General features: G+C 22.5%; 1 protein-coding gene across 4 annotated transcripts in view; it reads left to right on the top strand.

The window, feature by feature from the left end:
* Positions 1-14828, top strand: part of LOC100212507 (uncharacterized protein DDB_G0283697) — an 85803-nt gene that overhangs the window by 21107 nt on the left and 49868 nt on the right. For 2 of the 4 annotated variants that reach the window (XM_065788142.1, XM_065788144.1), the window contains exons 3-5: positions 372-421; positions 6572-6757; positions 10175-10372. In XM_065788142.1, coding sequence (XP_065644214.1) covers positions 372-421; positions 6572-6757; positions 10175-10372 — 434 coding nt within the window. The remainder of the gene's footprint in view (positions 1-371; positions 422-6571; positions 6758-10174; positions 10373-14828) is intronic. The other 2 variants (XM_065788145.1, XM_065788143.1) reach the window with 1 other exon arrangement.

Raw genomic sequence — 14828 nt, 5'->3', positions numbered from 1 at the left:
CGTACATAAATGGTGCGCCAGTTTACACTTAAAAAAAAGCAAACAAATGCTGTATATATATATATATATATATATATATATATATATATATATATATATATATATATATATATATATATATATATATTGGCACTGTTCTGATATATTTGATACATACACAATATATTTGCACACAAGTTTGAAAATGCTAACTTAAATCTAAACAGTTTATTCAGAAAAAAAACAAAGATTAAAAAAAAAAAAGTTTATTTGGTCATAATGAAATTTTTTGTATCTAGATAAAACCAACCTAAACTTCAGTTGCTGAGTTTTTTAAACAATATGGTACTTGTAAATACATTGATGTTGTAATTTTTTACAATATTTTTCAGTGAAAATCAAAGCGAAGATGAGGATGGCGATGAAAAAGAGAAAAGGAAAGGTAAGAATTATGATTAGAATACAGGGATCATCTATTTTCAGATATTTCCGGAATTGCAAATATTTCATAAAAGTTTTTTTTTTTTCGGAAGTACAAGTTAAAAAACATATTTTTTTAATTTTTCATCAAATAATTTAAACAGTAAAGGGATAGTTCACAAATTATGTAAAGCTATATTTAGACAAAACAAAACAAAAAAATCAAAATTTTTATTTTGCCGAGTCTTCAATCAAACCAATAATTAATTAGTGCTTCAAGTTTAATGAAAATACACCGCAAAAGTGCAAATATTTAGACTGTCTTCAAATAAACAAAATATACAAGACTGTCTTCAAATAAACAAAATAGAATTGCAGCGAAAGATCTCAGTATAGTCAAATCAAATCAAAATCAAATACATTTCGAAATAGTTATAACATTTCAAGGAAATTTACAATAGTACAAGTACTAATATAAAGTAAATACCTGAATATACAACATAACCTTATAGTCATTGATGAAAATAGTAATAATAACTGATAACAATAATACTAATTATAATAATAATGATAATAATAACAACAATAATAATAACAATAATAATAATAATAGTAACAAAATGATAACAATTATAATAAAAAGAGAATTTCATAAATAAGGACAATAACAGCAGCAACAAAAATTTAGTGAATAATGACAGCGACAACAAACATTTAGTACAAAGTAGAGAATGGTTGAGTGAAAAGAGATAAATAAATAGATAGATAAATAAAAAATGCCAAAATATTGGTACTAATATTAATAATGTTAGAATGAAAAAAGTTTAAAAATGGCAGATAGAAAAAAATTTCAAAATGTTAAAAATATCAAATAAAAAACTGAAGGATCACGAATTGATATACATAATAAAGAATTCCAATACTAATTTGTAGAAATATTTAATTGTATTTTTTTAACAAATAATTAAAAAGCTTGATTTTGAATTCAGAGATTGAATTAAGAGATTTTAGATCAGGAGGTAGTTTGTTCCATGATTATATAGAATAGATTGATATTTAATGGATTTATTTCCATATTTAGCAGAGTGGTGTTTTGGAATAACTAAGTTTAAGCTACTGATGGAGCGAAGAGGATAGTGACTATTTGTACTTGTAAAGAAATTATTGAATGATGGGGGAAGGTTTTTTGGGATAATAATTCGAGATAAATTGGCAGTTAAGGAATATCACAAGGTCGCTTAATTTTAATATATTGGAAATTAGGTATAGCACATGAGATTTAAAGTTATTGTACTGAAAATATATTATTTTTAAAGCTTTATTTTGGAAATGGGACAACCTTTAAATGATTTGCTTATTGGATTGTCCCCATACTTGACATGCATATCTTAGATGGGACCCAAAAATAGCATGATATGTATTTAGCAGAGTTTCTAGATTTACATAATGGCAGACTTTGGCTAGCATTCCATTAGATCTGCTGAGTTTCATTGCTAAGTCATTCAGATGGCCTTGAAAAGAAAGAATAAAATCAATTTTAATCCCAAGATATTTAATAGAGTCTAAAGGATAAATTTTTTGTCTGCTTAGTCTGAAATTTAAGTGCTTATTAATTGGTGCCAGATTGGATTTAAAGATGATCAGCTCTGTTTTGTTAGAATAGACAGAAAGTTTTTTTAGAACGAAGCCACTGAACAAGATTTCAAAGATCATGATTAATATATTTGTTGATTTTTTTAAGTGGTTTGTCAACCAGTAGCATGTTAGTATCATCAGCAAAATGGTAAGCAGTTGCAAATTTAAAAGAAGTATTTATATCATTAATAAAAAGAAGAAAAAGAAGTGGTCCTAAAACTGAACCTTGTGGAACGCCATTTGAGCAATTCTGTAAATCAGATTTAGTGCCATTAATGGAAACAAACTGTGTTCTGTTTTGGAGATATGAAGTAAACCATTTTAGTGGGATGCCTCTAATTCCATAGTATTCCAATTTTGTGAGAAGGATGGAGTGATCCACAGTATCAAAAGCTTTTTGAAAATCTATAAACACCCCACATGTAAAGTGCTTATTATCTAGAGCTTTTCTAATCTTCTCAGTAATTTCAATAAGTGGGAGGGTTGTGGAATGCTTGCTTCGAAATCCATATTGATGTTGGTACAAACATTTAAATTTTTCTAGAATTTTTTATTGTCAATAATAGTTTTGTCTAAATATATCTAGTAGAATAGTTCAGTAGATTCCAAACTAGAATACATTTGTTATAAAAATATGTTACATATATCTGTGTTATTCTTGTTGTATTTGCTATCCATCCAAGTAATTGTAATGGAGGTCTGGTGTCAAGTGTAAGTAATTTTTAGCATTTTTTGCATATGTATTATCATATTTGTAATATAAATCATGTTCATAAATTCTGCTGTGACACAGATTGTTATCAGTTTTTAATTTATTACTATCTAGTGTTTAGACCATAAGTTGTACTACATTTATAAGCTAAGTTTTTTTGCTACACGCATACCGACACTATAGTATGGTGATTTAGTGCAACAGGAGGTTTGAAAAATCTAATTGTATGGAGTAGTGATTGCAAACAATATATAGTTTGGTCTACAAATGGTCTATGATTTGACCTAAGGACTCATTTTAGTATATGACATATTGCATTTTAACAAAAACATTTTTGACAACAAAGTTTTTATTAAACAAAGCTTACATATCAGATACAACATTTTTAAACACATGAGATATTCTTAATTACACAAAATACATTTATATTTTCAAATTTTATCCTGCTATTTCTTCAAAATATCTGATATTTTTATGAAAAAGTTTTCCAGATCATAAAAATGGATGTTCACTGAGACTTTCGTTTGTGTAATGTTGAGAATAATAAATATGTAAAGTTGTTGAAAATTAACAAAAAAAAGTGAAATGAATACTCAACACATTTTTTTTGCTTAAAACTCTACATCAACCTTTTTTTTTTAAATTCTATAATGGAAATTTTTTAATTTTTGTATTTTTAATAAAAATCTCAAGATATAATAGTACTGTTTAGACCTAAATCCACATTAGTAAATTAGTAGCTAAACTTTTAGCCCAAATAAAGCTCACATGTTTACTGCTGGCTGTTATTGTGACTTTGTTGAGGTTTTTGTCCTGATGACCTCTTACCTTTTATATCTTCTTGGGTTATCTTTCACTTCTGACCTTTCATAAAAACAATCCATTGTAAAATCTCTCTTTATTGTGCTCTTCATTTTTTTCTCTTGATTCCATTATTTACATCTTTAAATCCTTATTGAATATTGTTGTCATATTTGGGCTGGTTCTTTTTATGATCCCCTTTTATTTTTAGGAATTAGGGTCGGCATTCGGCAATGCTTACCTAACTGCTGACCTGAGAGTGTCTGAGCTTCGCAATTTTTTGCCGACATCAGAATTTTAAAGCTTAATTTTATTTGCTGTTGCATTTTTAAATTTCACAATTTAAACAAAACCTTTGTTTTGAGCTTTTATTATTTCATTTAGAATTTAAATAATACGTTTGTTTTGCCATGTTTTTTTTCAATAACTTTATTAGAAATTTAAATTTTGTTTTTTTGTTTACATCTTAATTATTTATGTTAGAATTTTTTAAAATAATTTTATTCAGAATCTTAATAAAAATGTTTGTTTTTATCTAAATTATTTTATTTAGAATTTAAATGAATTGTTCAAAATGACATTTTTATTTTAACTATTTCAAAAAAACATTTTAATTCTAAATAAAATCCTTTAAAACTAATAAAATAAATTAAAATAAACATTTTAATTCTAAATAAAATCCTTTAAAACTAATAAAATAAATTAAAATAAACATTTTAATTCTAAATAAAATCCTTTAAAACTAATAAAATAAATTAAAATAAACATATTAATTCTAAATAAAATCATTTAAAACTAATAAAATAAATTAAAATAAACATTTTAATTCTAAATAAAATCCTTTAAAACTAATAAAATAAATTAAAAAAAACATTTTAATTCTAAATAAAATCCTTTAAAACTAATAAAATAAATTAAAATAAACATTTTAATTCTAAATAAAATCCTTTAAAACTAATAAAATAAATTAAAATAAACATTTTAATTCTAAATAAAATCCTTTAAAACTAATAAAATAAATTAAAATAAACATTTTAATTCTAAATAAAATCCTTTAAAACTAATAAAATAAATTAAAATAAACATTTTAATTCTAAATAAAATCCTTTAAAACTAATAAAATAAATTAAAATAAACATCTTAATTCTAAATAAAATCCTTTAAAACTAATAAAATAAATTAAAATAAACATTTTAATTCTAAATAAAATCCTTTAAAACTAATAAAATAAATTAAAATAAACATTTTAATTCTAAATAAAATCCTTTAAAACTAATAAAATAAATTAAAATAAACATCTTAATTCTAAATAAAATCCTTTAAAACTAATAAAATAAATTAAAATAAACATTTTAATTCTAAATAAAATCCTTTAAAACTAATAAAATAAATTAAAAAAAACATTTTAATTCTAAATAAAATCCTTTAAAACTAATAAAATAAATTAAAATAAACATTTTAATTCTAAATAAAATCCTTTAAAACTAATAAAATAAATTAAAATAAACATTTTAATTCTAAATAAAATCCTTTAAAACTAATAAAATAAATTAAAATAAACATTTTAATTCTAAATAAAATCCTTTAAAACTAATAAAATAAATTAAAATAAACATTTTAATTCTAAATAAAATCCTTTAAAACTAATAAAATAAATTAAAATAAACATCTTAATTCTAAATAAAATCCTTTAAAACTAATAAAATAAATTAAAATAAACATTTTAATTCTAAATAAAATCCTTTAAAACTAATAAAATAAATTAAAATAAACATTTTAATTCTAAATAAAATCCTTTAAAACTAATAAAATAAATTAAAATAAACATTTTAATTCTAAATAAAATCCTTTAAAACTAATAAAATAAATTAAAATAAACATTTTAATTCTAAATAAAATCCTTTAAAACTAATAAAATAAATTAAAATAAACATTTTAATTCTAAATAAAATCCTTTAAAACTAATAAAATAAATTAAAATAAACATTTTAATTCTAAATAAAATCCTTTAAAACTAATAAAATAAATTAAAAAAAACATTTTAATTCTAAATAAAATCCTTTAAAACTAATAAAATAAATTAAAATAAACATTTTAATTCTAAATAAAATCCTTTAAAACTAATAAAATAAATTAAAATAAACATTTTAATTCTAAATAAAATCCTTTAAAACTAATAAAATAAATTAAAATAAACATTTTAATTCTAAATAAAATCCTTTAAAACTAATAAAATAAATTAAAATAAACATTTTAATTCTAAATAAAATCCTTTAAAACTAATAAAATGAATTAAAATAAACATCTTAATTCTAAATAAAATCCTTTAAAACTAATAAAATAAATTAAAATAAACAGAAAAACAAACATTCTATTTAAATTCCAAAACTAACCTATTATTTAAGTTGTAAACAAATCAATTTAATTAAAAACAATAAAATAAACATCTTATAAATTTTTTAAATTTTAAATAAAATAATTAAAATAAAATTAAAATTTTCGTTCTTTTTTTAGGTTTTTAAGCAAACGGCAACAAACTTGGCATTTATTTTTTTATCAATTTTCCATTAAACATTTGCATTTTTGCATGTGCAAGTATTTTCTGTATTAAAAACAATTAAAAACATTTCAAGCTTACCATTGTTTACTAATTGCAAAAAATTTCTACACAATGAATTGATAAAATATTATCTTACTATCGATATTTTAAAAGTAACAAATGCAGCAGTAAAAAAAACCAAAGTTTAATTTATTATGATAAAAATGTCCTTTGCACCTTTAATTGCATGTCAAATAATTAATAGTATGTTTCAATATATTATTAAGTTGATTTGTTTAATTGTTTGTTAATATATATGCAAATGAAATGTTTTTGAGAAAACATATTTTGCAGTGATTAAAGGAAAGCATAGTTTTTTAAACTTTTTAAATTTGTTTGCTTCAAATCTGATTTTTACATTCTTTAAAATATTAAGAAAAGTTACTGTTAATTTGAGATCGCTTTAGTTTGCATTTTTTTTTTAGTAGTAAGTTTCACTGTGAAAAAGAATTCTCTGGTAGAAGATTCTGAAAATAAACTAAAAAAAAAGAAGCAAGAAACAGAGGAAGATATCACAAAGCCTAAAAAAAAGAAGAAACAAAAAGTGGAAGGAGCATCTTTAAAACCCAAAAAAAATTTGGATGGATTGTTGGAGGATGGAAACACTGTTGGTATATTTAATTTGTCAAAAATTAGTTTTTATATGATCAATCAAGTCAAAATTATGACTTGATCCATCCATCCAAGTAAAAGTTTTCATCTTCACTCATGTTACTGTTTTCATTTTGAAAAAATTTATTTAGCATAAGTGAAGATGAAAAAATGCTTTTAGAAGTCAGAAGATAAGTTACCTTTGGTTAAAGTAAAATAGTAATTATCACCTTGTTTTTTTTTGAATATTCTTCAGAATTCTCTTCATCACTCTTTAAACTTTTTAACATGTGCTTAATCTTGTTTGCCTACCTGCTGGACAATGGTATCTGTGGTTGCACTTTATAAAAACAGAGATTGCTCTCACCTCTTTAACTATTACCCAATTAGTCTTCTTATTTATTTATTTATTTATTTATTTTTTTTATTCTTACTATTCTTTATTTTCTTTATTATTATTTTATTATTAATTTTTATTATATATTATTAATTAACAAACTTGTAATATCTCATCTTCTAACAACTTGACAATCTTTTTGTTATTGTTACTTACTTGTTAAGTTTTATAACTGTTTATTGTGTTATACTACTGACTTGTTAACTGTTATAACAGGTTATTGTGCATTAGATGGAGGTCAGTTAAAAACTCATCACTTTTTGACCTCTTAGACAAGGCAGCTGATCTTGTATTTGATCTCATTTTGATGACAGCTTTTTAGCAGTTTTGGTTTGTTTTAAAGCATCATATAAAATAAATAACAAACAAGCAGTTTGTAATGCATTATTTAGTTAGGGCATAATATAAAGTAGCTTAAAAGTAGTTTTAGTTTATTTTAGGGCATCATATAAAGTAAATAACATAAAAGCAGTTTGTAATGCATTATTTTAGGGCATAATATAAAATAAATAATATGGAAGCAGTTTCAGTTTATTTTAGGGCATAATATAAAGTAAATGACACGGAAGCAGTTTGAAATGCATTATTTTAGGGCATATTATTAAGTAAATAATATGGAAGCAGTTTGTAATTTATGTCTTGAAAGAATTATAATATATACTAGTATACACACTACCGTCCATAATTATTTGAATGTTCATACTTTTCAATAAAAGATATCAAACTTTTACTTACCATGGAGAGAAAGACTGAAGGCAAAATCTACCTGAATTATCTGTAATTTTCCTATTTATTAAGTTTTTATAAAAATTAATATAAAGTCCCATTAGATTATTTTATAATTTACTTGCCTATTTAATCCTCCCTACTGACAATAACTGCTAAAAATATTCTTAGCATTCTACATAACGACTTTGTACGTTTCTCCTGCATTTTTTGCATCATAAGCCATTATTTGTTTACATTACATTTAATTTATTTCATCAAAGTCCTATTAGAGATAGGTCTGGTGGTTGGGGAGGCCAAATCATTCTGTTCAATATTTGATCATTCTCTAACTCTAACTCAGTCAATTAACTTATACATTGTTCTGAAGATTTTGTTTTGGATTTAAGCTTTAGGTTGCTCTCTCCTAAAAAATAATTGTCTTCTCATTTGTCCAACTTTCAAAAGGAAAAGACTTTTTTTAAATATCTGAATAAACTAGTGTCATTATTCCTTCTATTTTTACAATGTCACCTGTGTCATTTCGACAAAAACATATTAGACACTGCTTTATGATACGTTCAACAACTTTTCTTTGGACTAACAACCATCTCTTTAAATCATTGATTTTAAAACTTGGATGCACCGGTCCACGTTTATACTTGGATGCATCGGTCCATGTTTGTAGCCATTGATGATTCATTTTTATGTAGTTTTGCTCACATATTTATTATTTTTGTGATTTTTATCAAAAAATTTTAATCAAAATTTTTATGTTTGTTAAACTAACTAATAGTGCAAAAAAAAAAAAAAAAAAATTAGTAAGTATATGCAGTGTTATTGAATAATAATATATATGAATATATAAATATATTTGATGTTATTGTTTGTAATATTTGTGCAGCAGAAACAAGTATCTTGTCTTTCAATGAAGAACTAAAACAAATCAGCTAATATCAAATGTGTTTAAAAGTCCTCCAAAGAACAGGGTTCAAAATTTTTGTTTTTAAACTTTTTGAAAAAACTTGTTGAAAAGTCATAAGCAGCTATTTCAAATCTTGAGAAAAATGATCATGATGGTGGTTAAAGATACTAAAGAATTTATGGAATAAAATCTTTATTGGTGTACTACATCCAAAATTCATAAGTGATATGACTGAGAAAAGATTTAATTAAAATCATAGTTTTAGTTTTACTTTGAGATTTGGATCATGGCTTTAAGTTGGAATTATGATTTATTTTAAGATGGGATTACGGTTTTGTTTGAATTGGAATTTGAGGATAAGTTTTATTTGGGATGGAATAAGGATTTATTTTATTCGGAATTCAGTAATAAGTAATTTAGTCATGTCACTAAAAAGCATCTTATGAGAGGTTCTTTCTTGTTGTTGTTTTTTTGTTGTTTTAATTATGGCTTTATCTAGTGTCAGTGTATAAAGTTCTATAAATTATTTTAATGAATTGAATTCATGGAATATTGTTTTTTCTTGTTCGCTAGACATTATTCTATGTATTTATTTTTAATTGTTAAGACTAAATTAAGTCTTGTTATGTAACTGCTTTGTAAAATGAGTTATTATTGGTTTTGAATTAATACAATTTTTTCATATATATTTCTAAACATTACATATGAGCATCATGAAATACATATTAATTAGTCAATAAGCTATGAGGTTTCCTTTATTAAGCTTTAACTCTAAACACTGACCTTTAAGTATTGCATTTTCTTTTTTTTTTAAAGTTAATAAAGCAAGGTTTTTTTTCAGGGTGTTAATTTATAATAGTCACTTTCATTATAGGAGAGTGACTATTACTATATATATAAGTGACTTGTACTATAGCAAACTCCCAATGTGACTTGTACTATAGCAAACTCCCAATGTGACTTGTACTATAGCAAACTCCCAATGTGACTTGTACTATAGCAAACTCCCAATGTGACTTGTACTATAGCTAACTCCCAATGTGACTTGTACTATAGCAAACTTCCAATGTGACTTGTACTATAGCAAACTCCCAATGTGACTTGTACTATAGCAAACTCCCAATGTGACTTGTACTATAGCAAACTCCCAATAACTTGAACTTCAACAAAGAAAATGGATTGAATTATTAAATGTTTGAGTTACCTAGTGACTTTTATGAGAAATTGAGTTAAATGGGAATTAGTAAGCGACAACAAAATAAATGTCATTAGTTTTTTTTGTAACTGTTTTTAATTAATATTTTAAACGAATATTTTGTAGCATTGTTATTTTTAATGAATATGTTGTTACATTGTTAAATTTATTATATTTTTTTAGTATTCAAATCAAAATAAAGTTGCTTTTCTTAGATGCATTTGTTCGTAAAAAGAAAAAGAAAATTCTATCGCCAACATTATCTACTGTTAAAAAAAAAAAGAAGTCTTTAGTTGAAGAAGAACAGGAGCCATTTCCTTTGAAGAAAAGTTCTGCTAAGCCGCCTAATGATTTGAGAAAAATACAAACGGATTCATCTATTGACCAAGAAGATTCAGAAAAAAAGAAAAAAAGTAAGTTTTCTATTTATTTGAAAAATTATTAAACTTTAAATTTATTATAATTGTTTCAATATACTTACTTGCACATTATATATTTATGTATTAGTATGTTATTAGTATGCTAGTTCAAATGTTCCATTCACATACAAAGTGTTTAATGTTGATTTTTAACAAATATTGTTTTTAGTTTTTTAATATGCTGAGACAATTATTTTTTAGCCAAAATTCAAATTACTTGAACACAATAAATGTTTATAGCCAAAAAATTTTATTTAATTTAAAATACATTTGTTGGATTTTAAACTTGGTTTGTTAATATAATAAGTGTGATGGTTTTATTGAATAAATCTTGAATAGCATCTTCTAACCACCATCATCATTTTGATTTTTCACTAAAATATCTTCCATTTATTTAAATGGCATTAGGTATTTGTACGAGTCTCTAATGATTAAAGCTAATGTTATAATATAATGAAGTCTATATATTATTTATCTATTCCATTATAATATTAGCTGTAATTCTATAGTGACATTATTCAAATTCTTGCACAAAAAAAAAAATGCATTGTACAATGAAGTATATTTTTTGAATACAACAAGCTATTAAATTAGAAGTTAAAAACTTATTTTCACTAATAGCTAATATAGATCCGACTATGTGTTGGTTTGTTCTAAACATTTTCACAAAATATGATTAGAATAAAAATTTTTATTAATTTTCAATCTCTGATGAAAATACTATTGAAACTTAAATTTTAGTTATAATTATGTATTTTAAATTTTTTTAAATACAATTTAAATATATTTTTTACTCAATATACATTTTTTAAAGATTATTTATAATAATAAAAATTTGATTTGATAAGATTTAAATTTGGTTTAATAAGATTTAGTTATTTGGGTAATTAAATTTTAGATGAAAAAATATATTTAAAACAAAATTAGATTTACTTTATTTTTACTTCACTTGGTTGCAATGTTTCTACATTTTATTCAGATTTTTTGAAGCTCGATTTTTTTTATTATTTTTGATATTTTTATAAAATTTTACTTCTTTTCAAAATATTAGGGACCCGTCTGATTTTAAGGGCAACCCCTAAAAAAAATTTTTATTTAAATTTTTTTAAATTTAGTATTAATTAATTACATGGAACACACCTAGGGGGTATCATCAGACATTTTCAAAAAATGCTGTTTTATGACACACCCTAATATATACTCTAGATGTCTGGACACATAAAATATATGTCTTTACCAAACCAACCATTTTGATACGTATCTCTTCCACACCAATCATTTCTATACTTATTCCATATTTACTTCATTATTTTTTAGTAAAATAATTCATTCTAAAAACCTTTTCCGCATAATAGAGTTTATAGAAGATTTATGAAATGGTTAATTTTTTTCCTAAACGCCTATCTTTGGTAGCTCACTGGTTTAGTGCGCTGCCATCTGTGTCATTTAGGAGGGTTCAAATCCACTCCTAAACTTAATTAATGTTTTAATTTTTTTAATTTTGCCGTATATATTTATAGCAAAAAAATATATAAAGTAAAAACGATTTCTAATTGTTAAAATAAAATTTTATAGTTTTCTCATATTATACATATATTATACATGATCGTTCCATATACTGCCCACAAACTCAAACTATGCTTAAGACATTTACATATAATATATATAATATAATACATAGCTAAATACAATATCTAAAAATTTTTTAAAATGTTTTATTTTGTATTTTAAAGAATCCAAAAAGATTAAAAAAATAAATAAATGGGCAAGCGTAAGTATTTGAATCACAGAAATTCACTCCAGAAACACTGTGAGCTAACTACTATAGCCACCAAGGAGTATTGTTCCATAAATGTTTTAACAATATTTAATAAACAAAAGACTAAATAAAAAAAGACTAAATTAATAAAATAACAAATAAATGCTTTAAATCAAAATTAAGGAGATGTTTCCACAATGCAATTTTCAAGTAAAAGTAAAACTGTAAAACTTTGTATATGTTTTAACATTAATTTTAAGTTTACATGAGTTAGATATTTGCATACATTGTTTCGTTCACATTTTCAAACAAAAAAGTGCTGCAACTCTTACTCAGCATTTCCTCGGTTGCAATGGCTGCCATGAGTTCCTTGTCAAGCACGCACGAATGGGCACTACTACTATTAAGTTCAGCAATAATATATAAGATAATAATAATTCTATAATTTATTATTATTGAACTTAATGCTGCTGAACTTAATTGCGTGTGCTTGCACGGAGCTCATGGCAGCCATTAAAGCTGAGTTAGTGGCCAAAATGGGTAGCTTTCTGCACTTCTTAGTTAAATCACAGGTGTTTAAATCCTTTGCAAGCACGTTTATTTTTTTTTAATTTTTTCCAATATTCTAAAATACTAAATGAAACATTTTTAAAGTTCTATCGATATTATCTATAAAATATATATGATGATATTATATACTATAACAAGGCAAAGGGAGAGATATTATATACTATAACAAACGAAAGGGAATGAAACACCAAAACACCAGGAAAAATTTATTTTTTGTAGAAAAAAAGATTTTACATTCAAACTCTTATTTTTTAATATTAGTATTAATAATAATAATAAACTTTTATTTTAAAATTATTGAAATAGAACAGCTATATAGAGAATAAGAAACATTTGGTGTCATGGTAAATTCATTATTCCACATATTTTAAAGTCCATTTCCACATGTTTTTTAAACTTTTTATACCAGTTGTAATTAATCAACACATTTTAAGTGGGTATTCTGAATACTATTTCGATGGATACTAATATCTGAACTGCTGATAAATAGTGGTTCGTTTTTTTATAAATTTAAAAGATAGACAATATGTATAGTTTTTCTATATTTGAAAGTGACATAAGTCACATTTTCAAAAAAATCAAGTTACTGATAACAGTGATTACAATGTATCTCTTCATTTGTGAAATAATTTAAACCAATTGTGTTAAAAATTATATTTAAAATTATTGAATTAATTTTAGAAAAACTGTTACATTGAAATCATTGTTATCAATAACTTGATTTTTTGGAAAAGGTTCCTTATGTCACTTTTAAAATAAAGGGCTCATACATTTATTTTTATTTATTTATATATATATATATATATATATATATATATATATATATATATATATATATATAATATATATATATATATATATATATATATATATATATATATATATATATATAAATAGATAGATATAGATATATATATTTATTTTTTAAAGTAATTAAATATAACGATATATATGATATAAATTTATAAATATATATATATATATATATATATAAATAGATAGATATAGATATATATATTTATTTTTTAAAGTAATTAAATATAACGATATATATGATATAAATTTATAAATATATATATATATATATATATATATATATATATATATATATATATATATATATATATATATATATATATATATATATATATATATATTTATAAATTTATATCATATATATATTTAATTATTTAAAAAAAATAATAAAAATTATTTTTCTACTGCTTATTAAAAAAGTAGAGAAATGAAGTAAGTAATAAGTAGAGAAATGGTCGGTGAGGAATGGACTTACCAAGACTCGTATTTTATAGGTCCAGAATAATAACAATATTTAGAAAAAGCTAGTAATAATAGTAATAATAATATTTAGAAAAAGAAGATAAGTTGAAAGTGACATGTTATTTTTATAGATATTTTTTTATTACTTGTTTTTATTGTTTAAAATGAATAGTTTCATCCTAAATGAATAGTTTCATCCTAAATGAATAGTTACCTAAATATTATGTATTATATCAAATACTATGTGTTATATCAAATACTAATATACAATATATTACATAAAGGAGGTGGACTATTTAAAATTATTTAACAAAAGAATATTTCTCATTCTGATGTTTTTAGACCTACCAAAAATATTATTTATGAAATCAAACATGTAATAAATAATATATTGTAAAAGTGAAATATTTAAGTTTCTTTAACAAAAGAATAATCTTTTATCTAATATTTCCTTTTTTTCACTAATTTCTAGATTACACTAGATACACTTTTCAATGTAGCTTTAATTTTCTTTGCTATATACAGTAATAATTTCAAAATTAGTTTCTATTATATGCAATAATAATTTCAATACTAGTTTAAAGTATTTGTTTAATTACACAATTGGTGTTCAAAAAGTATTTAAAACAAAATAAGTTTATATACATATTATAACAAGTTTCTTTTTTAAATAATATAACTTTATTTAAAAAAAAAGTAATGTAAGGTTATGTAAAATTATTAAATTTAAGTTTTGAATCTAAGGTTATTTAGTTTTAAATGATAAGTTATGCAACAGTCTTTTAAATTAAAACATGTTGATAATATTATTTTTGATTGTTACAATTCTATAGAAGATTCATT

This window comes from Hydra vulgaris, chromosome 01 (assembly GCF_038396675.1).
Source record: "Hydra vulgaris chromosome 01, alternate assembly HydraT2T_AEP".
Classification (NCBI taxonomy): domain Eukaryota; kingdom Metazoa; phylum Cnidaria; class Hydrozoa; order Anthoathecata; family Hydridae; genus Hydra; species Hydra vulgaris.
This window is presented reverse-complemented; position numbering and strand designations above follow the sequence as displayed.